This window comes from Trichomycterus rosablanca, chromosome 11 (assembly GCF_030014385.1).
Source record: "Trichomycterus rosablanca isolate fTriRos1 chromosome 11, fTriRos1.hap1, whole genome shotgun sequence".
Lineage (NCBI taxonomy): Eukaryota > Metazoa > Chordata > Actinopteri > Siluriformes > Trichomycteridae > Trichomycterus > Trichomycterus rosablanca.
The window spans coordinates 6487163-6513306 of NC_085998.1; the positions used below are offsets into that span (position 1 = coordinate 6487163).

Sequence of the window (26144 nt, forward strand, 5' to 3'; positions counted from 1 at the left end):
CACTCACTCACGCACCCACTAACTCACTCACTCACTCACTCACTCACTCACACACTCACTCACTCTCACTCACGCACCCACTAACTCACTCACTCACGCACTCACTCACTCACTCACGCACCCACTAACTCACTCACTCACTCACTCACGCACTCACTCACGCACCCACTAACTCACTCACTCACTCACTCACTCACTCACTCACTCACGCACCCACTAACTCACTCACTCACTCACTCACTCACTCACTCACTCACACACTCACTCACTCACTCACGCACTCACTCACTCACTCACTCACTCACTCACGCACCCACTAACTCACGCACTCACTCACTCACTCACTCACTCACGCACCCACTAACTCACTCACTCACTCACTCACTCACTCACTCACTCACTCACGCACTCACTCACGCACCCACTAACTCACTCACTCACTCACTCACTCACTCACTCACGCACCCACTAACTCACTCACTCACTCACTCACTCACTCACACACTCACTCACTCACGCACTCACTCACTCACTCACTCACTCACGCACCCACTCACTCACTCACTCACTCACACACTCACTCACTCACTCACGCACTCACTCACTCACTCACTCACTCACTCACTCATGCACCCACTCACTCACTCACTCACTCACTCACTCACTCACGCACCCACTCACTCACTCACTCACTCACTCACTCACTCACGCACTCACTCACTCACTCATGCACCCACTCACTCACTCACTCACTCACTCACGCACCCACTCACTCACTCACTCACGCACTCACTCACTCACTCACTCACGCACTCACTCACACACTCACGCACTCACTCACTCACTCACGCACTCACTCACTCACTCACTCACACACTCACTCACTCACGCACTCACGCACTCACTCACTCACTCACTCACTCACTCACTCACGCACTCACTCACTCACTCACTCACTCACGCACTCACTCACTCACTCACTCACTCACTCACACACTCACTCACTCACTCACACACTCACTCACTCACTCACGCACTCACGCACTCACTCACTCACTCACTCACTCATGCACCCACTCACTCACTCACTCACTCACTCACGCACCCACTCACTCACTCACTCACTCACTCACTCACGCACTCACTCACTCACTCACGCACCCACTCACTCACTCACTAACTCACTCACTCACTCACTCACGCACTCACTCACGCACCCACTAACTCACTCACTCACTCACTCACTCACTCACTCACACACTCACTCACTCTCACTCACGCACCCACTAACTCACTCACTCACGCACTCACTCACTCACTCACGCACCCACTAACTCACTCACTCACTCACTCACGCACTCACTCACGCACCCACTAACTCACTCACTCACTCACTCACTCACTCACTCACTCACGCACCCACTAACTCACTCACTCACTCACTCACTCACTCACTCACGCACTCACTCACTCACTCACGCACCCACTCACTCACTCACTCACTCACTCACTCACTCACGCACCCACTCACTCACTCACTCACTCACGCACCCACTCACTCACTCACTCACTCACTCACTCACGCACTCACTCACTCACTCACTCACTCACGCACTCACTCACTCACTCACTCACTCACTCACACACTCACTCACTCACTCACACACTCACTCACTCACTCACGCACTCACGCACTCACTCACTCACTCACTCACTCATGCACCCACTCACTCACTCACTCACTCACTCACGCACCCACTCACTCACTCACTCACTCACTCACTCACGCACTCACTCACTCACTCACGCACCCACTCACTCACTCACTCACTCACTCACTCACGCACTCACGCACCCACTCACTCACTCACGCACTCACTCACTCACTCACTCACGCACTCACTCACACACTCACTCACTCACTCACTCACTCACTCACGCACCCACTCACTCACTCACGCACTCACTCACTCACTCACTCACTCACTCACTCTCACTCACGCACCCACTAACTCACTCACTCACGCACTCACTCACTCACTCACGCACCCACTAACTCACTCACTCACTCACTCACGCACTCACTCACGCACCCACTAACTCACTCACTCACTCACTCACTCACGCACCCACTAACTCACTCACTCACTCACTCACTCACTCACTCACTCACTCACACACTCACTCACTCACTCACTCTCACTAACTCACTCACTCACGCACCCACTAACTCACTCACTCACTCACTCACTCACTCACTCACTCACACACTCACTCACTCACTCACTCTCACTAACTCACTCACTCACGCACTCACTCACTCACTCACGCACCCACTAACTCACTCACTCACTCACTCACGCACTCACTCACGCACCCACTAACTCACTCACTCACTCACTCACTCACTCACTCACGCACCCACTAACTCACTCACTCACTCACTCACTCACTCACTCACACACTCACTCACTCACTCACGCACTCACTCACTCACTCACTCACTCACTCACGCACCCACTAACTCACTCACTCACTCACTCACGCACTCACTCACGCACCCACTAACTCACTCACTCACTCACTCACGCACCCACTAACTCACTCACTCACTCACTCACTCACTCACGCACCCACTAACTCACTCACTCACTCACGCACCCACTAACTCACTCACTCACTCACTCACTCACTCACTCACTCACTCACTCACACACTCACTCACTCACGCACTCACTCACTCACTCACTCACGCACCCACTCACTCACTCACTCACTCACTCACACACTCACTCACTCACTCACTCACGCACCCACTCACTCACGCACTCACTCACTCACTCACTCACTCACGCACCCACTCACTCACTCACGCACCCACTCACTCACGCACCCACTCACTCACGCACTCACTCACGCACTCACTCACTCACGCACCCACTCACTCACTCACTCACGCACCCACTCACTCACTCACTCACTCACTCATGCACCCACTCACTCACTCACTCACGCACCCACCCACTCACTCACTCACGCACCCACGCACCCACTCACTCACTCACTCACTCACGCACTCACTCACTCACTCACTGACTCACTGACTCAGTTGGCTGTTCTGAGGTAGATTAGGTTGATCCTCATCTCTCAGCCGTCTGTCTGGTTGAGGATCAGTTTTTCCATCCATCTATTCATCCAAATAAGGGTGAGTGGAGATACCATGGACAGACAAACGTGGTCCTCTGTACATACCGCCACCCTCCTTGGCCAACATGGATGTTGTGCAACCAGCAGAGGTCACTAAGTGCATGAGGAAATAAAATGCATCTAAATTTGGTGCAAAGAGGAATTTCATTAAAAGCCTGATTTACAGGATCTGATCTGAATGTGTGTTTTTTTTTAAGAAAGAACTGTAAAAACATCATCTTTGTTTTTTGATGTTTGGTAGCTTCTTATATGTGTGATTATTTAGGCCCTCGCTGTGTTTCTTCATTTAGGCTTTAAAAAGAAATAATGAGCTCCCTTATGATACCTGCACCTCACATCTCATTTTTATTTAAAAGACACATTAGGATAAAAAAAGCATCAATTCCCAACCCAACATACGCAACATGGCTTCGATTGTTAGACATACGCTACAAAGCTTGCTCGTAAATGATGAAGCCTTTGTTCTTCTTATACCCAGTAATGACAGCTTTGCCTGTGGAAAGTTCCTGAACAGATGCTTTTTTATCATTCCACACAGATCCAAGTCTTATATTGATCCTGTCTCAACCTTTTTTTGAAATGCTTTGGATGTTTTTTTGCCATTCTATCCCACAGCCCAGACATACACCAATCAGCCATAACATTAAAACCACCTCCTTGTTTCTACACTCACTGTCCATTTTATCAGCTCCACTTACCATATAGAAGCACTTTGTAGTTCTACAATTACTGACTGTAGTCCATCTGTTTCTCTGCATGCTTTGTTAGCCACCATTCACCCTGTTCTGCAATGATCAGGACCCCCACAGGACCACCACAGAGCAGGTATTATTTAGGTGGTGGATCATTCTCAGCACTGCAGTGACACTGACATGGTGGTGGTGTGTTAGTGTGTTAGGGAGTTTTTAAACACCTCACTGTCACTGCTGGACTGAGAATAGTCCACCAACCAAAAATATCCAGCCAACAGCGCCCCGTGGGCAGCGTCCTGTGACCACTGATGAAGGTCTAGAAGATGACCAACTCAAACAGCAGCAATAGATGAGCGATCGTCTCTGACTTTACATCTACAAGGTGGACCAACTAGATAGGAGTGTCTAATAGAGTGGACAGTGAGTGGACACGGTATTTAAAAACTCCAGCAGCGCTGCTGTGTCTGATCCACTCATACCAGCACAACACACACTAACACACCACCACCATGTCAGTGTCACTGCAGTGCTGAGAATGATCCACCACCTAAATAATACCTGCTCTGTGGTGGTCCTGTGGGGGTCCTGACCATTGAAGAACAGGGTGAAAGCAGGTTAAAAAGATATGCAGAGAAACAGATGGACTACAGTCAGTAATTGTAGAACTACAAAGTGCTTCTATATGGTAGGTGGAGCTGATAAAATGGACAGTGAGTGTAGAAACAAGGAGGTGGTTTTAATGTTATGGCTGATCAGTGTGTGTATGTATGTATGTACGGTTCTCTTCTTGTCATTTCATCTATTTTGGGGGGACGTCCTGTTCTTGGTAATGGTGCTGTTGTGCTATGTTTTACACTTGTTGATGACCACTGTGTTCCCTGGTATTTGTAATGCTTTGGAATTGTTTGTACCCTTTTTATACCGTTTTGTAAGCTTTTTACAGACAGTCAGTAAAATCCTGACCTTTAACTATATGGGGCTAATTGGAGTCTGTAATTACTGGCAGATAGTGATTACTATGTAACATGAGCTTGAACGTAATTGGTTCATTCTGAACACAGCCACACCCCCCGTTATAGGACGGTTTATTTATTTATTTTCTTTTTTTCACTCTAACTGATGTCAGTTTGGTTTTTAGTTAAATTGTACAGATTTTAGGTGGAAATAAATCTGAAATGATTCCTTATGGTCTGATTTTATTACATCACAGAACCTTTCATTGTAGCAGGGGTGTGTAGACTTTTTATATCCACTGTATATATTTTATACAGTTATGTTGGGTTACAGTCGATCCATCTTTATAATGTTTATGTGCTTGTGTGTGTGTGTGTGTGTGTGTGTGTGTGTGTGTGTGTGTGTGTGTGTTTAAAGGTGTGTGCGGAATGTGGAGAGGATTACTGTGTTGGCTGCTTTGCCAGATTCCATCAGAAGGGGGCACTGAAGTTCCACCACATGATCCCTGTACAGGTAAAGAACACAGTTCACACACACACACACACACACACACACACACACTGGTTTGTTCCACAGATTGCAGATGCTACACATCGTTTAAGCTAGAACATTTACCATGTGTGTATGTGTGTGTGCAGCATATGTAGGTTTATCTGTGTGTGTTGTGTGTGTGTGTGTGTTGGTCAGTGGCTCAGTGACTCTAAACCTGAGCAGCAGGAGATGTAGCAGGTCATTACAGCCACCTTCCAACCAGCAGGACCACTGTCTAATCCTAACACACACACACACACACACACTTTTACACACATATACGTTCACACACATATACACTAACCTACACACATACACACACACTCACACCCATATACTCACACATATGCAGTACGTTCACTCACATATAAACTAACCTACATACACACACACACACACATACACACACACACACACACACTTACGCACATATACACTCACCTTTATACACACACATACACACTCACACATATATGTTCACACATATTTTTAAAATGTATTTTCTAAATGTATTATTATATGCACTAACCTACATACACACACTCACACATATACGTTTACACACATAAACTAATCTACACCCACACACACACTCACACATATACGCCCACACACATATACACTCACCTTCACACACACACACACACACACACACACACACTTACACACATATACACTCACCTTTATACACACACCTACATACACACACACACTCACACACACATACACTCATACATATAAGTTCACACACAGATACAGTACCCTACACACACACACACACACACACACATGCACACACTTACACACATATACTCACTCACCTTTATACACACACATACACTAACCTATATACACACACACAAACACACTCACACACACATACACTCATACATATAAGTTCACACACAGATACACACACACACACACACATATACTCACCTTTATACACACACATACACACTCACACCTATATGTTCACACACATATACCCTAACCTACACACACACACACACACACACACACACACGCACACACTTACACACATATACTCACTCACCTTTATACACACACATACACTAACCTATATACACACACACAAACACACTCACACACACATACACTCATACATATAAGTTCACACACAGATACACACACACACACACACTTACACACATATACTCACCTTTATACACACACATACACACTCACACCTATATGTTCACACACATATACCCTAACCTACACACACATACACACACTCACATACACTTACACATACAGGGGTTGGACAAAATAACTGAAACACCTGGTTTTAGACCACAATCATTTATTAGTATGGTGTAAGGCCTCCTTTTGCGGCCAATACAGCGTCAATTCGTCTTGGAAATGACATATACAAGTCCTGCACAGTGGTCAGAGGGATTTTAAGCCATTCTTCTTGCAGGATAGTGGCCAGGTCACTACGTGATGCTGGTGGAGGAAAACGTTTCCTGACTCGCTTCTCCAAAACACCCCAAAGTGGCTCAATAATATTTAGATCTGGTGACTGTGCAGGCCATGGGAGATGTTCAACTTCACTTTCATGTTCATCAAACCAATCTTTCACCAGTCTTGCTGTGTGTATTGGTGCATTGTCATCCTGATACACGGCACCGCCATTGGATGCACATGGTCCTCCAGAATGGTTCGGTAGTCCTTGGCAGTGACGCGCCCATCTAGCACAAGTATTGGGCCAAGGGAATGCCATGATATGGCAGCCCAAACCATCACTGATCCACCCCCATGCTTCACTCTGGGCATGCAACAGTCTGGGTGGTACGCTTCTTTGGGGCTTCTCCACACCGTAACTCTCCCGGATGTGGGGAAAACAGTAAAGGTGGACTCATCAGAGAACAATACATGTTTCACATTGTCCACAGCCCAAGATTTGCGCTCCTTGCACCATTGAAACCGACGTTTGGCATTGGCACGAGTGACCAAAGGTTTGGCTATAGCAGCCCGGCCGTGTATATTGACCCTGTGGAGCTCCCGACGGACAGTTCTGGTGGAAACAGGAGAGTTGAGGTGCACATTTAATTCTGCCGTGATTTGGGCAGCCGTGGTTTTATCTTTTTTGGATACAATCCGGGTTAGCACCCGAACATCCCTTTCAGACAGCTTCCTCTTGCGTCCACAGTTAATCCTGTTGGATGTGGTTTGTCCTTCTTGGTGGTATGCTGACATTACCCTGGATACCGTGGCTCTTGATACATCACAAAGACTTGCTGTCTTGGTCACAGATGCGCCAGCAAGACGTGCACCAACAATTTGTCCTCTTTTGAACTCTGGTATGTCACCCATAATGTTGTGTGCATTGCAATATTTTGAGCAAAACTGTGCTCTTACCCTGCTAATTGAACCTTCACACTCTGCTCTTACTGGTGCAATGTGCAATTAATGAAGATTGGCCACCAGACTGGTCCAATTTAGCCATGAAACCTCCCACACTAAAATGACAGGTGTTTCAGTTATTTTGTCCAACCCCTGTATATGTTTACACACATAAACTAACCTACATACACACACACACACAGACACACACACACTCACACATATACGTCCACACACATATACACTCACCTTCACACACACACACACTCACTCACACTCTCTGTGTCTGTCAGCTCGCACACACACACTCACACACACATACACTCATACATATAAGTTCACACACAGATACACACACACACACACACACACACACACACACACACACATATACTTACACATATATGTTTACACACATAAACTAACCTACATACACACACACACACAGACACACACACTCACACATATACGTCCACACACATATACACTCACCTTCACACACACACACACACACTCACTCACACTCTCTGTGTCTGTCAGCTCGCACACACACACTCACACATATACGCCCACACACATATACACTCACCTTCACACACACACACACACACTCACTCACACTCTCTGTGTCTGTGTCAGCTCACACACACACACTCACATATATACGTTCACTCACATATACACTAACCTACACACACACACACATACACACACACACACTCTCACACTCATACACTCACACATATACGTTCACTCACATATACACTAACCTTCATACACATACACACACACACACACTTACACATATATACACTCACCTGTATACACACACATACACTAACCTACATACACACACACACACACACACACACACTCACACACATACACTCATACATATAAGTTCACACACAGATACAGTACCCTACACACACACACACACACACACACACACTTACACACATATACACTCACCTGTATACACACACATACACTAACCTACATACACACACACACACTCACACACATACACTCATACATATAAGTTCACACACAGATACAGTACCCTACACACACACACACGCACACACACTGACAGTGTTTATTTCACTCTCCTATAATAAAACCAAAGTGAATGATGGTTCTCAGCTTTTTAAGAATATGTCTTTAGTACACCAGACTTATAGAGGGTCTAATCCAGAAATTGAGAGAATTGTAAACAAACAAGCTGCTCTGGAGAGCACAAGTATACAGTTGCAGTTGTTACAGAATGCACTGTACAGTGATCTGTTTTCACCTTGTTTGAAAGTAAGAGTTGAAGTACATTCTAAGTACAGAACATTGTAAGTGTGTAAATAAGTGAATGTGGTGTGGTCTGGTCTCCTGTCCAGGGTGTGTTTCAGTGGTTCTGGCACAGGCTCTGGGTTCATGTAGGTAAAGAATGAACCACTCACTGAAGATGAATGAATAAAAAATCTGTCCCTGAAAACCTCACAAGTATCTGAGAAACATGAAATTTATACCAACATTATCAGCAGAATCGAATCAATAAACACATCAGTGAAGATAGTAATACAATGGTGTGTACGTCATTGTGTGTATGTGTGTGTGTGAGCTCGTGTAAAAGCTCTGTTGGAATCAAGGCCGAACGCTTGGCAGGCCACATTGAAGCAGGATTAGAGGAATCTGGCCACTGAGGCAGGTTTCCACTCCTAATCCTGTTTGATTTGCCTTCATCAAAAAAGAGAAAAATAAAACGGAGAGAAAAAAATGGCTGTGGATTTGTTTCTAGTTTTTCTCTACGGTGTGTTTTCTGTTTCTCCAGAGACAATGAGCGTTTCATCACGTCTCTTTTCTTTCTTTTCACAGATTGCGTGTCCTCTTACATTCACGTGTCCCGTTTATTCTCGCATTCTTTAGGCAGAATCCAATCTCAGCACGGAGCCGAGCATTAAAGGATGAGAGTCTTGCTGAAAAGCCCCCAAATCCTGGGATTTCAACTTGGATCTGCTGATCAAAAACTGCTATTTTAAAGTGCTGGGATTTGAACTCACAACCTTATGGAAAATTGTGTTTTCCTGAAAGACCTAGAATCAAAACTCACAACTGTCACGACTTTTTTGGATTTGAACTATTAAAATCTACAGTGTAAATTGGTGACTTTTAGCAGCCCTGAGATTTGAACTTTACTCATTTCTTTACTCTCACAGATTTAGTTACTTCAAACTTAAGGAGGTTTTAACTCACAATCTTTTATTGGTTCACAAATAGCTTCACGGCAGAACTGGTATTTGAAGCCGTTCAGGTGGTGCAGAGGTAAAACATTGCCGTCCGGCTGGGCTAGGCAGCTACATGACGATTGGCTTGTTGTTCATACAGGGTGGGAAAGGCCGGTTGGCTGATGCAGTTGCGGCCTCTGCTGGCTGATTGATGGCATCTGCACAGAGTTGAGGGATAATGCTGATCAGGGTGTGGCTCTCCGTACACTAAGCTGATCTGCATATGAACTCACCTCGTGCAGGTGAAAAGATGCAGTCGTCTACTGCTCACGTATCAGTGGGGTCTTGTCGGGCCGGGGGTCAGCTCCAATGGAGAGGAAGCATAATGCAATTGGGTAAAAAATTGGATGTGCTAAAAATCAGAAGAAAAGTGGAAAAATGCATTAAAAAAGAACTGGTATTTGTACTCACGACCTGCCAGTCAGCACTTGGGCGGACGCAGCAGTAAATTGTGCTACTATTCACAATCCAGCGGTGCTCTCCACCGGTCAGGCGTCTTTATACACACGATTGGCTATGTCTGAGGCCAGGGTGGAGGATGACTGAGGTCCTGTGATGAATAACCTTCTTTTCCTGGGTGTGTTACTGCATTGTGCCTCGTGATTCCGGGGGAACCGGACCTACCACGACCCTGACCAGGTTAAGTGGTGGAAAAAACTTAAAAAAACATGAAAAACCAACCTGCTGGTCACTTTAAGGTCTAGAGATTCTACACTGATATTTATAGTGTTTAAACTTATAACAATGTCCATTAATGTAATAAATTAAGCAGTCCTGAAGGTTATGATATTTATATTAATAGTATTTGTTCTACTTAGATTGTACCGCAGTGTTCCTGTAGAAACTTTAAGATATTAAAAATTAGTCAGGGGATAATTACTTCTCCACACTTCTGAGTGACATATGAACGACAGTTTGATTACAGTGGCACAGTGGGTAGAGCTGTCATCTTAGCAAGAAGGGGCTGGGTTCAATTCCTTTTTGTGTTGAGTTTGCTTGTTCTCCCTGTGTCCACATTGGTTTCTTCCTGGTTCTTTGGTTTCCTCCTACAAGTCCAAAGACATGCAATCAGGTCAAGTGGAGCTACTTTGTGTTTGTGCGTGTTTGCCTTGTGATAGACTGGCGACCTCTCTGGGGTGTTTCCTACCTTTGACCTAATAAATCAGACCCACCACGACCGTGACCCTGACCAGGATAAAGTGGATAAAGGTTTAAAACAGACAACAAAAGAAAAAAGGTGGTGAAACTGATAATAAATGAATGAATTAATGAATGATTGATTATGTAATGATTTGCAGGCGGAGCTGCACACCTCCATCAGCAGTGTGGACGTGCGGAACCGATTCCAGAAGAATGAAGAAAAGGAAGCAGAGGAAGAGCGGTCTGATCGCTCAAAACACAGCGCTGATGAAAAACACGCCACACAGGTGAGACTAACACTAACACATTGTCTCTAGTGTTTACCTATAACCAGTTCTAAGAGGCTGTGTGTTCCTAATAAAGAAACCAGTATGTTTGAATGGTGAGAAAATGTAATGAGGTAGAAATGATGTGTCATGGGTTTATGCAAAATACTGAATCAATCTCTCATCTGAATGACTGTAAATATCAAAAGACGGTCGGTCAGACCGGGGGCAATTACTTTCTCACAACGATATAGGAATGAGTCTGTATTGTGGATCATGTGTTCAGGTGTTGTTGGTGAATGACGGAGATGTAATGGAGGATGAGGAAGGCGAGGAGCCGGAGGAATCTTTACTGAGAGGGCAGTTTGATGAAGAGGAATCTTCCAGATCATTCCAGCAGGCGCTGATGCAGTGGAGAAACTCACATGCAGAGAAAAAATGCCATCAATCTGACAGCATGGTGCAAACACCACGCCCAGGTAACTCCCACATAAAAGTCACTCTATTTTAATACTACAGTGGTACCTTGAAACTCGACGTCAGTTGGTTCTGGGAGTGGCGTTGAGTTTTATAAGGCGTTGAGTTTCATGGTATTTTTTTCCATAAGGATGTATGGGAAAACTGTTAATGTGTTCCATGGTCCTGTGGAACTGCATATATTTTAGACTAATGTAAAATAATGGGGTTGTTTTTGACACTTGTACACTGAAACTAACACAAATATAATATAAAAACACTGAAATACAATTAGAACAGTTAAAAATAGATAAAAAATACAATATAACCTGCACTTTAGCTTTACTTCTTTATTGTTTTCATATGCTTCTTAATTAGTGGAGAGAACTTTTGAACAGTAATAATTAAGAGAAGTTTAGTGTTTCTATGTCGTTCTTTTAATACATTAAGTCACATTAAGCGTTTTAGACTCTCAGAAAAGCTGATTCTTACAATTTCTCAGAACCTCGAGCTGTAACACAAGTTTAAAAGTGAAACAGTAAGGAAAATCCAGATAAACACAGATACATGTGGAGCTTTCAGAGTGAATCTGACGGTTATTCCACACAAATGCAGATTCGTCTCATACTCGCACTTTGATAACGTTTTACCGCACCGCTCAAGCCGAGCGCCGAACAAAGCGACGGTACAAATTTCTTAATGAAGGGTACTGAGTTTCAAAGATTTTGAGTTTAGGGGACGTCGAGTTACAAGGTACCACTGTATTTGTTTTTTAAATGGGACGTCCAACAAGCTCGTAGTCAGGTGTCCAAATATTTTTGGCCATATAGTGCATGTGGTTAGGGATGCAGCCAAAATGAAAAATTTGAGCTTGGGTGTTGCAGTAGCATCTCGAATGGCTGGACGCTCAACAGACAAAATTAAAGACTTTTTTTATAACCTCTCAGATCAGATCACATAGATCAAAATTAAACCAATAAAAGTTCACAAAGAAAAAGTGTAAATGTTTAAAACCAATAAAAGTTGGAGAAAAACGTCTCGAACCTCTTTCTCTTTCAGTGAGCGTCGAGGTGACGGGTACGCAGTCTGAAGAAAGACCTCCAGCCATCCGTATTGAGTTTAGGGATCACGGCCTGAGCTACATGGAGAAGCTGCTGCTGAAGAAACACCGCAGGTCAGGAGGCATCACGTTAGCCCATGAATTTAGCGTCTTAGAGAACGGAATGCTAAACAGGCTAAGCGATCCTCCCGGGACCTTCATTAACAGCCATCAGTTAATGACTTCCTCAGGTTTAAAAATCACCCAGAGTCCCGCGAGCCTGTTTACGCCAGGAGAGGAAATTGAACGTGTAGCGGCGCTCTTTGATGCCGCGGTGATGCTAATACATGAGGATTGGAAGGTTTGACTAAATAAATTGTGCTTTTTGAAGGTCTTTTCTGACGGAGAATGCGATTTTCTGCCGATCTTCTCCCTCCTGAGTTCAGTAATAACTCAATTCTGAGTGGCGGCCGCTGGGGAGGCCTGGAGCCACAAACATTCGCTTGCTGGTTAATTCTGGGATGAATCCGCACGGTGAAGCCTGGAATGCTAACAGGAATTAGGGTAGAACTTAAGAACAGAAGAACAAAGTGTCCTTGAGTCAAGAGGAAAACCAATTTCTTTTATAGTTAGGACCGAAGCTACTGAGAAGATGCTAACAAGCACCCGCCATAATGCTAACAGGTGTTCAATAAGTCATACGCTAGCAACTTTGTGCCAATAGTTTGGGGAAGGTTCTTCCTGGTTCTAGTATGAGCTAGTATAACCCCAAATCAGAAAAAGTTGGTACAGCATGAAAAAAGCAAATAATAAAAATGCAGAGTTACTTAAATTGACTTTGACTTTTATTTGATTGCAGACAGGATGAACCTGAGATATTTCATGTTTTATCTGCTCAACTTCATTTCATTTATTAATAAAAATCCATTCCTGCATTTCAGATTTGCAACACATTCCAAAAAAACGTTGGGACAGTAAAGCATTTACCACTTTGTAATGTTGCAGTTACTTCTCACCACTAAAAAGACGTTTTGGCATCAAGGAGACCAAGTGATTTAGTGTTTCAGCTTTTATTTTGTCCCATTCTTCCTGCAAACACGTCTTAAGATGTGCAACAGTACGGGGTCGTCGTTGTCGCATTTTTCCTTTCAAAATTCTCTATTGGGGACAGGTCAGGACTGCAGGGAGGCCAGTCCAGTACCCGTACCCTCTTCTTCCGCAGCCATGCCTTTGTAACGTGTGCAGCATGTGGTTTTGCATTGTCTTGCTGAAAAATGCATGGACGTCCCTGTAAAAGATGATGTCTTAAAGGCTGCATATGTTGCTCCAAGATCTCAATGTACTTTTCTGCATTAATTCTGCATCACAGAAGTGTTAATGACCTTTACCAAGGGCACTGACACACCCCCATACCATGACAGACCCCGACTTTTGGACTTGTTGCTGATAACAGTCTGGATGGTCCTTTTCATCTTTGGTCCGGAGCACACGGCGTCCATTTTTTCCAAAAAAAGACCTGGAATGCTGATTCATCTGACCACAATACACGTTTCCACTGTGTAATGGTCCATCCTAGATGCCTCTGAGCCCGGAGAAGTTGACACCGCTTCTGGACATGGTTAACAAAAGGCTTCTTTTTTGCACAGTAAAGATTTAAGTGGCATTTGTGCATGTAACTCTGTATTGTAGAGCTTGATAAAGGTTTGATAAAGTAATCCCTCACCCATGTGGTTATATCAGCTATTGTTGAGTGGAGGTTCTTAATGCAGTGCCGTCTGAGGGATCGAAGATCACGGACATTTAGTTTAAGCTTGCGCCCTTGGCCTTTACGCGCCCTTGACCTTTGAAATTCCTCCCGATTTCTTGATTGGTTTAATGATGTTCTGCACTGTAGAGGAAGAACTATGCAAATCCCTTCCAATCTTTCTTTGAGGTTCATTGTTTTTAAACATTTCAATCATTTTCTCACACGTTTGTTGATAAACTGGAGATCCTCTGATCATCTTTACTCATCAAAGACTCTCAGCCTTTCCTGGATGCTGCTTTTGTACGAAACCATGATAACAATAACCTGTTACCATCACCTGTTTAAAATCGCATTATTATTTAGGTTTTTCACCTCATTACTAGCCCTAAATTGCCCCCATCCCAACTCTTTTTGGAATGTGTTGCAGGCCTGAAATGCAGGAATGGATGTTTATTAATAAATGAAATGAAGTTGAGCAGATAAAACATGAAATTTCTCAGGTTCATCCTGTCTGCCATCAAATAAAAGTCAAAGTAAATGTAAGGAACACTGTGTTTTTATTTTATTTGCATTTTCCATACTGTCCCGTTCCATACTGTTCTGATTTGGGGTTGTATGATCTAGTATGTGCAAAGACCACGGTCCATTGCTAACAATTGCTATTGCTAACAGGTGTTTAATAAATGATACGCTAGCAACTTTGTGGTAACAGTTAGGAGACGGTTCTTCCCTGTTCTAGTATGAGCTAGTATGTGTACAGACCAAGGTCCACATAGACAGCTCTGACCTCAGCTCAACAAAACCATTTTGAGATGAATTTGGAACCTTACAAACCAACCAGATCTTCCCAAACATCAGTGCATGACTTGAATACTCTTGATAAATGGGCACATTTTTCATCACACACCAACATTTTCATTTTATAAAAGACTAGAGAACGACATGAACAAAAAAAACAGTCAGTAATTGTTTAATCAAAAAATGTGTCTGTATGATAGATGTAGCTAATAAAATTGGCACTGAGTTACTGTACCTTAATGTTTTCAGTTTATGTGTGTATATAAAGCAGGACTTAGCTTTAGCTTCAGGCTGAGGGTTTGCAGTGGAGAACAGAGTGAACCGTCAGGATGAAGTAAGGGTAGAAGAAGTGAGATAGAGGAGAACACTTGTACCCACGTGTGCTTTTGTTCAGGATTTAGAGGATTTTGGCTCAGACGCTCTTCAGCTGCAGCCTTCCTCAGCCAGCATGGACGTCTTGCATGAAGTGGAGGGACGGGTATTGGAAATTGGGCATGTCTAAATGACTGTAATATTCGGCACATTCTTTGCTTACTTTCACGGCAGATGCACGACCATGTGCTGGTCTGCACATTAATTCCTGCGACTCGCTCACTTTTCAAGTGGATCTGTGGGTCATTTCCTTAAGTCCTGAAATGTTCCCGTGTAATGAAGTGAGAATAAAATCAGTGAATCCAAAGAATTGATTATTTTTAGTCACGCTCTGGTTCTTGTGTTCCTTCCTCCCTCAGAACTCCTATCGAATCTTATCGGCTGCTTTCCACCTCCAGCTCCCCACAGGACCAGAATGTTCACCCATCCAAACAACCCAATGAGGAGAACCACCAGTTAACAGGTCAGCAAGACTTTATCTTACACAGACACATAGGGTCTGGTCAAAAACCTAGTAAGATACCTTGTGTCCAGTGAATGCTGGGATTGCATTCACCGCTAAGGCAGCATCGGATGCTCCCTCATCATTCAGTCAAAATACCGTTCAGATTTAAGGTGTCTTACTAGGTAGCATTTTAAGGTATCTAAGATCAGCCATAACATTAAAACCACCTCCTTGTTTTTACACACACTGTCCATTTTATCAGCTCCACTTACCATATAGAAGCACTTTGTAGTTCTACAATTACTGACTGTAGTCCACCTGTTTCTCTGCATGCTTTGTTAGCCCTCTTTCATGCTGTCAATGGTCAGGACCCCCACAGGACCACCACAGAACAGGTATTATTTAGGTGGTGGATCATTCTCAGCACTGCAGTGACACTGACATGGTGGTGGTGTGTTAGTGTGTGTTGTGCTGGTATGAGTGGATCAGACACAGCAGCGCTGCTGGAGTTTTTAAACACCTCACTGTCACTGCTGGACTAAGAATAGTCCACCAACCAAAAATATATTCAGCCAACAGCTCCCCGTGGGCAGCGTCCTGTGACCACTGATGAAGGTCTAGAAGATGACCGACTCAAACAGCAGCAATAGATGAGCGATCGTCTCTGACTTTATATCTACAAGATGGACCAACTAGGTAGGAGTGTCTAATAGAGTGGACAGTGAGTGGACACGGTATTTAAGAACTCCAGCAGCGCTGCTGTGTCTGGTCCACTCATACCAGCACAACACACACTAACACACCACCACCATGTCAGTGTCACTGCAGTGCTGAGAATGATCCATCACCTAAATAATACCTGTTCTGTGGTGGTCCTGTGGGGGTCCTGACCACTGAAGAACAGGGTGAAAGCAGGCTAAAAAAAGTATGTAAAAAATTTAAAGATGGACCACAGTCAGTAATTGTAGAACTACAAAGTGCTTCTATATGGTAAGTGGAGCTGATAAAATGGACATTGAGTGTAGAAACCAAGAGGTGGTTTTAATGTTATGGCTGATCGGTGTTAGGTTATGTGTCTAAAAGTATTTAAACTTGTTGGACAAGCAATCATATGGCAATTAAGTTAGTGTAACAGTCTTTTCTGTGTAGTGTGCTCACAATGTTTGATGTATGTGTTTACGTATTGAGTGCATTTTGTCCCTAATCCACTTTCCATAATCAATGGAAAAGTGTGATTCTCTACATACATGATCATCTTTCTGTAGTTTGTGCTGTGCCTCAAAATAACATTCAAAAGAGTATTCTGCTCCTGATAGATGTCTGTGTACAGTTTCTTTCTTTCTTCATAAACTCCAAAGACGCTCGGTTACATTAGCAATCAGTTAGACAAAATGTCCAAGATGTCGACGTCTACTGCAGCTAAAAACACGACTCAGGTAACTGAGTTTGGAAAATTAACAACTGATACTGTGGACGGGGGTGGGGGGTTGTCAAAACATGGACAAGTATTTTCGTATTTGAGACAGAGCCTTGCACCGTCACTGGATGTTCTAGGTTTACATTCAACCATTAAGGTAGCTGTGCTGTGTATTGTTGCTTCCATTCATTCTACTGTTCAATTTATGAGAGTAATTTAATGACTGCCGTGAAATGTGGCTCTTTTCTTTATGAAATCTGTGATTTTTGAAAAACACGGTCTGTGAAGTGAAGCACATTTTCCTGTGAATTTAGTAGGGCCGTAGCTATAACACTAGCCTGGGCCAGTGATAGCTCAGTGGTTAAGGTACTGGACTAGTAAACAGAAGGTTGCCGGTTCAAACCCCGCCACCACCAAGTTGCCACTGTTGGGTCCCTGAGCAAGGCCCTTAACCCTCAATTGTTCATCGTGTTCCGCTCACTGTGTAAGTCGCTTTGGATAAAAGCGTCTGCTAAATGCTGAAAATGTAAAAATGTAAAAATGGGTTCAGATCTCATTAGCTGGCTATCAGGCGGCTACACAGACATGACAACCTGATATAACAGTGGTAATAAAATGAAAATGAAAAGAAAGGAAAATGAACTTACACTAAGGGTGTGTTCGAAAACCTAGGGAGCTGCCTTGCTGTCTTACTGTCTACATAGGCAGCTGACTTAGTAGAGAGGATTCTAATAAGTCAGTGACTTAAAAGGCAGGTTATTCGAACACACTACTTAGATTGCGATTCCATCGGGTTTAGCATTTCGCGTTTAGCATTTAGCATCTCGCCATAAAAACCAATAAACTGAGGTAGCACAGCACGCTAACGTCAATAACATCTCCCTTCATGTACCGATAACCGATACATTTCCTGACAAGCCCGAACTTGCAAATAAAAACACACGGTACAGGTTTATACAAGTTAAAAATCAGTAATATTTTATTTACGTTTGAAAATAACTCCATTCGTTTCTCCGCCCCGTCAGCCATGAATGCTGGGATTGTCTTGATCACTAAGGCAGCGTTCGATGCTCACTCGTTCTTGAGCCAAAATAACATTGAAATAATAAGATGCCTCAGAAGTGAGGATTTTAAGGCATCTAGGATTTCGAACAGCCTCCTTCTCGGGAGCGCGCACAGGATGACGTAAAATGCTGCCTATGTAGACAGCACACTAGCTTTTCGAACACACCCTATATTGCCAAAAGTACTCACTCGTCTGCCTTCATGTGCATATTAACTTGAGTGACGTCCCATTCTTAATCCATAGGGTTTAATATGATGTGGGCCCACCCTTTGCAGCTATAACAGCTTTAACTCTTCTGGGAAGCTTTCCACAAGGTTTAGGAGTGTGTTTATGGGAATTTTTGACCACTCTTCCAGAAGCGCATTTGTGAGGTTGCTCGCAGTCTCCGCTCTAATTCATCCCAAAGGTGTTCTGTCTGGTTGAGGTCAGAACTTAGGCCAGTCAAGTTCTTCCACACCAAACTCGCTTTGTGCACTGGTGCGCAGTCATGTTGGAACAGGAAGGGGCCATCCCCAAACTGTTCCCATCCCCAAACAGTTGGGAGCATGAAATTTTCCAAAATCTCTTGGTATGCTGAAGCATTAAGAGTTCCTTTCACTGGAACTAAGGGGCCGAGCCCAACGCCTGAAAAACAACCCCACCCCATAATCCCCCCTCCACCAAACTTTACACTTGGCACAATGCAGTCAGACAGGTACCGTTCTCCTGGCAACCGCCAAACCCAGACTCGTCCATCGGGTCGCCAGACGGAGAAGCGTGATTCGTCACTCCAGAGAACACGTCTCCACTGCTCTAGAGTCCAGTTGCGGCGTGCTTTACACCACTGCACCCGACGCTTTGCATTGTGCTTGGTGATGTAAGGCTTGGATGCAGCTGCTCGGCCATGGAAACCCATTCCATGAAGTTCTACACGCTGTTCTTCAGCTAATCTGAAGGCCACATGAAGTTTGGAGGTCTGTAGCGATTGACTCTGCAGAAAATTGGCGACCTCTGCGCACTATGCGCCTCAGCATCCGCTGACCCCGCCCTGTCATTTTACGTGGCCTAACACTTCGTGGCTGAGTTGCTGTCGTTCCCAATCGCTTCCACTTTGTTATAATATCACTGACAGTCGACTGTGGAATATTTAGTAGTGAGGAAATTTCACGACTGGTCTTGTTGCACAGGTGGCATCACGGTACCACGCTGGAATTCACTGAGCTCCTGAGAGCGACCCATTCTTTCACTAATGTTTGTAGAAGCAGTCTGCATGCCTAAGTGCTTGGTTTTATACACCTGTGGCCATGGGTGAGTGAATACTTTTGGCAATATAGTGTATATCCGTGGTATGTACAGCCCGTTCCCTGCCAGTGTTTCTCTATTGAGGTGGCATGGCAGTATTATTGATTTTCTGTTCCTGTTAGCTGAAATCTGAATTTTCTGTACATGAACTGTTAGTTACTTGTTTGTTCGTTTGTCATTGCACCGCTTTTTAAAACTAAATCAAAAACAACCTGCCGTAGCTGCCGAACAGAGAATAGCACCTACTTTAGAAAAGTAAGTTTTGTGCCCGACCACTGCTCAGTTTTGTGGAACTCCAGTAGCACAGAGTGCCAATCCATCACGCTAACACCACTGAAGGCTAATCACAGGGCTTTTATTACAGCAGAGAGGCTGCCATGGCTTGACGGAGGCCTCTGACAGCCCACGAATGAGTGCATGTCGAAATTCTGCAGGTGAAAAGAAAGAAAAGAGCTCATCTGTCACCCGAACGCCCCGAGCCGGCCAGGTCGTCCGAGCTCTGGCATCAGCGCCAACCCTTCCTGACATCCTATACATATCCCACAATCCTTCCCTTTTCTCCCCACCTGAGAGAGCCTGAGCACTCTCGTACACCACTAGCTGATGGAGAAATCTTCTTTGACACTTTGTACAGGGCATCCTGCTGTCATTCGGCTCTGAAATGTGACGTCTAATCAGAGATGAGCTCACACGTTTGGGTTTCTGATTTTTTCTCAGACAGCTCGTCCCGAGTTTCAACAAAAAGATCTTACAGGATCAATCAGAGGGATTTTACTGAAGAATTAGATCTTTTTAATTCCTGCTTGCACTCTGGAATTTACCACATGTAAAATCAAACCCATAATTATTCATTTATTGTCTGTTTAACCACCACTTTAGTCTGGTCAGGGTCGGGGTGGGTCCGGTTCATTGAGTAAAAGGTACTAAACACTCTGAACAGGTCGCCAGTCCATCACAAGGCAGACACACACCCACATAGGGCAATTTCTAGAAGCTCCAGTTGGCCTAACTGCATGTCTCTGAACTTGTGGGAGGAAACTGGAACATCCAGATGGAACCCCATAGACACAGGGAGAACATGCAAACTCCACACAGGGTCAACAACCAAACAGATTCTTTAAGTTTTTTAATTTTCTATAAAAACGTAAATCTGTAACAACAGCACAAATGCTCACACATAATCTACATCTCCACCATCATGTTACGACTCCTTACTCTCTTTATGTAACGCCCACCGTTGATGACGCAGGCTTGTTTCCCAAAAACGGGTGGAAACGCAGGTCAGTTCTCTACGAAACACCAAGGTTCGAAGAAACCTGAACAGAACCGGTTCAAAAGCCAGGGTTCTTTTGGTGGAAAAGCGCTGAATGTGAAAACCTCTGGTGTAGCTGGCAAATCCAGACATCCTACAAACATTTAGCATTTTGATGAAACGTCCTCGGTCTCCTCCGGTCTCATAATCTCTTGTTTCTCTGGTATATGTGCTGCAGCTGAGGAGCTGGATCTGCACAGCTACTGCGTCTCTCTGTTCTCCGTCTCCACCTCAGCAGGACCAGAAGAACCGAATTACGTTCCTAAATCCCACCCGAGTATCACAGAGATAGATGAGGTAATCCCGGTTCCTCTGTACCTGCTGCCCACATGACCTGTAGGCTCTATCTATGACCCGCAGTACTGCTGGAACTAGTGCGTATACGTTTTCAATTTCCTCTCGGGTGCACTTTCTTCTCTCACTTGTTTTCTGGCTTTCATTTTATCCAGACGGCTGCAGATTCAGCTGCGGAAGCTTCTTCTGGAGTCACACAGAGAGACGATGATGAGAAAACGTGAGTCATGCTACATATAATAAAGTGGTTTCCCTGTTTGTCATTTTCTTAAATTGTGAGCGCAATTTTGTTTTTATTATGCATTGTTTATTGGTGCTGGTGCACCAAATGTAATGAGCCCACCTGCCGAGGAGATTGGTGGTATGTCTCGATTATGGTTGCCTGTCCTTCTGCCTTTCCAAATACGGACGACAGAGGGGGCATGGAGGTGCACATGATTAACATGTCTTTTCCTTTAAACTGACCTCATTGAGCTTTAATTTTTTCCTCACAGTGTTGCCAGCTCCTCTGTTTTAAAACCTGCCTGGTTCTGGTCAAATTTTCTGCTGCTGCTTGATGCCTGCATACTAGAGCTATTTCTGGGAACTCAGCTGGTGTTGCTTCCTTAAAAAAATAATGCAATTTTTAATATGTCTGGCATTATGCAACATTTACTTACATGAAAAAGGTGATTCATACACTTTAATAACAGCTTTGCATTATTAATGCTGAGGTTCTTTCAGCCAGCTTCAAAAGGAATGAAGGTTCGTAATCTTGGGACTCAGAGATGCAAACATTTATCATAGAGATACAAACTGTTATTGTAGAGATCAAGGCATTGTAGTAATAATTCAACCTTTTTGAACATGCTATAATTAGTTTCATTTGTAGCTTCTCACACACTCCTGACAATATCAGTGGTACACTGAATGGAAAACGTATTGAGACACCTTCTAATAATTTTTGTATTTCAGCCACACCAATTGTAATAAATCAGTTATATAAAGAAAATGAAATGCTTCCGGTCTTGCAGCCCTTTTTTATACCAGCGTGACTGTGTCCCTGTGCACACAGTAAACTCTATAAAGACATGAAGACAAGCTTGATTTAAAGCAGGGATGCCCATCCTTTCATGGCTTGAGATCTACTATTTCAGTCGACAGGTCATCACGATCTACTTTTTAAAGAGTTTGGGCTCATCATTTTTCAAAAAAACTTTGAAGCTTTTTTAAATGCACTTCAGTTCATATATTGATATTCAGCATTACAGGGCAATCACACTAACCTTATTCTAATGATTTACACTGAATGGTGTCAGCCAGGTTTGCTGCTGATGCCAATTCTCAAGCAGGCTTCCTAGTGTTCATCAGTAAGGGTGGACCGATATTTAGACTTCATTATTTTTTTATGTGGAAAAAGGCAGATTCACTTAAGTAGGTTGATCCAAAAATGCTGTCAAATACAGTACGTGGCTCATGTTCTTATGTTTGGATATTTTTCTTCAGCCAGCAAGTTCCAAAATTGTCCAGCAGAGGCGCTTGACTTCATATGAATGTCAGATTGTAGGGTTAAAATTTCTCCGTCAGCTTCTTCCATGCATGAATGAAACAGCCACCCAGTCGAACTGTTTTTGGTTTCTATGTGATTGGTTGCGCACTCATCTTCACAAACAGTGTAGGTTACAAAAGGAAAAATGCAAAAATGCCACAAACTGGCTACTGATGAATGAAAACTTTCTAGATTAGCGGTGCTTTAGGCGGGCTGAGGCATAGCTATGGTAACAAACCACAAATTAAAGAAACAGTGGCCACATTTCATGTCAATCACATTGACCTGTTTGAATGAGGCTTGAATGATCAACGTATTGAGCACCTCTGATTAAAAGGAACTCCAGTGACCTGCACAGAACCCTGTCCTCAGCCCCACTGAACAGCTTTGGGGAGAATTGGAACATCAATTGAGGCTTTCTTGAACAGCATTAGTGCCCGGCCATACAAATGCTGTTTGGCTAAGTGTGATGTCCAAGAAGCTGTCCAAATACTTTTGGTCATATAGTGTTTGATGATGTACAAGCATTTCTTGAAGCTTGCGCCTAATGTGAATGCGATGTGGTGAGGGGCTGCATTCATTTGCGTAAAGGGAAGCTTTGCTGAGCTTAAATTCTCTACCTTACAATTTGTGGAACACTCACTATTCAGCAACAGTCCACTTTGAGACCTTGAGACGGTTGTGAGGGGTCCCAAAAATGTTAAGAACTTAAAATAGGGTCAGCTTCATTTACTTTCATTAGACGTGCTTTAGCTCTTGACTGTTCATACATCTGATTTTCTTTTTTCTCAAAAAGATTCAACCAAGCAAGAAAGGGCGCATCTGCACCTCCCCGAGTAGAAGAACTTGGAGAGCAAACAACATCAATGAATCTGTCTGGAAGAACGTTTACTAACGAAGCAATGCTAAATCAGTTCTTACAATCACCCCCATCTAACCAACGTCCATCATCACTCACGTCCCAGAATCTTAAACAGTCTGAGGATACCTTGGTTACCGCATCTTCCCCCAGACTTGGTGACTTCCTCAAATCACAGACGTCTCAAGGATCTCAAGAGAAGTCAATGTTTGAGTCAGTACAGGACTGGGATTTCTCTCTTTCTGCTTCCTTTCAGTCCCAGAGCCTAATGCATTCCACACCAGTACTGTGCAGATCTCCAGTATTGCCTGTTTCCTCTAGTCCAACACCTTTAGGGCACCTTCATACAGGTTCCAAAGCTTTGGATCCATCATTGTCAGTGGCTTCCCTTCTGCAAGATGAAGTTTATTGCACCACGAAGCATCTGGACTCATCACAAGACAATCACACAGTGGATAATGAAGCAGTGTTGCATCAGGTCTCACTATCATCTAGACTCGATGATTTGACTCAATCACAGACATCACGATCTTCACCAAACGCTACGTCAACACCAAATTACCTTAGTCTAACGTCTGGTGATTCCCCACATTTGCATTCTCCTTCTCTGAGATCCCAGAACCCACTGCATTCCACGTCAGTTCAGTTCCAGTCTCCAGAATTCCCTGTGTTCTCTGAGCCAAATATGAGTACAACACCTTCAAAGCACCATCATAAAGGTTACAAAGCTCTGGATCTACCAGTATCTGTGCCGTCCACACCAAAAGAGATCCCAGAGTCCCACAGTCCATTGCTTCCCACGTCAATTCTGTGCCAGTCCCCAACGTTTCTGGATTCATCTGGGCCAGCACCTGTAGATCCAGCATTGTCGGTACCTTCCCACACAGAGGAGACATTTGGAGGCCCGACAAAGTCACTTGATTCCTCACTATGTCCCACACCAGCAAATGAAGTAACGTCCAGGCAGGTCTCACCATCACCAAGACTAGATACATTTTCTAAACTACAAACACCAACACAAGACTCTGATTCTTTTCCTGCTCCTTCTTCTTATTCTCAAGCCAAGAGTTCATTGATTTTCTCTTCACCTCAGCGCCATCCTCCACTATTTCCAGTTTCCACTGTGGCAGAACTTCCAGAACAGCATCACATAAGCTACAAAGCTCTGGAAATGCCATCATCTTTGCAATCCAAAGAGGAGCAAGATGACTGGCTAATACTAGATGTCTCACAAAAAAGTCGAACACCAGCTAATGAGGGAATGCTAAGTCAGGTCTCACCATCACCAAGACTCAGTGACCTTTTTGAACCTCTGACACAAAGAACATCAGCTCAATCAAGATCCAGGTCAGTCATCGAACAAACCAGGACAACACAAGACTCTCAGAATATTTCCCCCTCCCCTCGACCCTACAGCTTATCGACTTCCACATCAGCATTTCCTGTTTCACCTTTAGAACTCAAAAGTAGAGGCTTTAAAGATCTGAACCCACAATCCACAATCCTCAGATCAACTCCTTACACATCCTCATCTGAACCTCAGAAATGTCCTGCATCTGCAGAGGAACTGTCCTCAGAGGATGAGGAACCTAAAGAACAAATAAACCTATCAGGGTCTCATATTGCTCCTCACCCCAGCTCACCAGGTTAGTGCACTTATTAGTGTATGGTGTGATTTATTTGAAGGGCACTTGCGGGCACCCAGGTGACGGAGCAGGATATTCCACTAGCACAGCAGCGCTGGGATATTCCACTAGCACAGCAGCGCTGGGATATTCCACTAGCACACCAGCATTGGAATATTCCACTAGCACACCAGCGCTGGGATATTCTACTAGCACAGCAGCGCTGGGATATTCCACTAGCACACCAGCATTGGAATATTCCACTAGCACAGCAGCGCTGGGATATTCCACTAGCACAGCAGCGCTGGGATATTCCACTAGCACAGCAGCGCTGGGATATTCCACTAGCACAGCAGCGCTGGGATATTCCACTAGCACAGCAGCGCTGGAATATTCCACTAGCACACCAGCGCTGGGATATTCTACTAGCACAGCAGCGCTGGGATATTCCACTAGCACACCAGCATTG

General features: G+C 44.1%; 1 protein-coding gene across 3 annotated transcripts in view; it reads left to right on the forward strand.

Annotated features, from left to right (window-relative positions):
• The window catches only part of zbbx (zinc finger, B-box domain containing), a 57377-nt gene that overhangs the window by 14578 nt on the left and 16655 nt on the right, over positions 1 to 26144 (forward strand). For all 3 annotated transcript variants that reach the window (XM_063005084.1, XM_063005086.1, XM_063005087.1), the window contains 8 exons: positions 5271 to 5366; positions 11329 to 11457; positions 11723 to 11915; positions 12952 to 13066; positions 16208 to 16311; positions 21548 to 21666; positions 21819 to 21883; positions 23988 to 25696. In XM_063005084.1, coding sequence (XP_062861154.1) covers positions 5271 to 5366; positions 11329 to 11457; positions 11723 to 11915; positions 12952 to 13066; positions 16208 to 16311; positions 21548 to 21666; positions 21819 to 21883; positions 23988 to 25696 — 2530 coding nt within the window. The remainder of the gene's footprint in view (positions 1 to 5270; positions 5367 to 11328; positions 11458 to 11722; positions 11916 to 12951; positions 13067 to 16207; positions 16312 to 21547; positions 21667 to 21818; positions 21884 to 23987; positions 25697 to 26144) is intronic.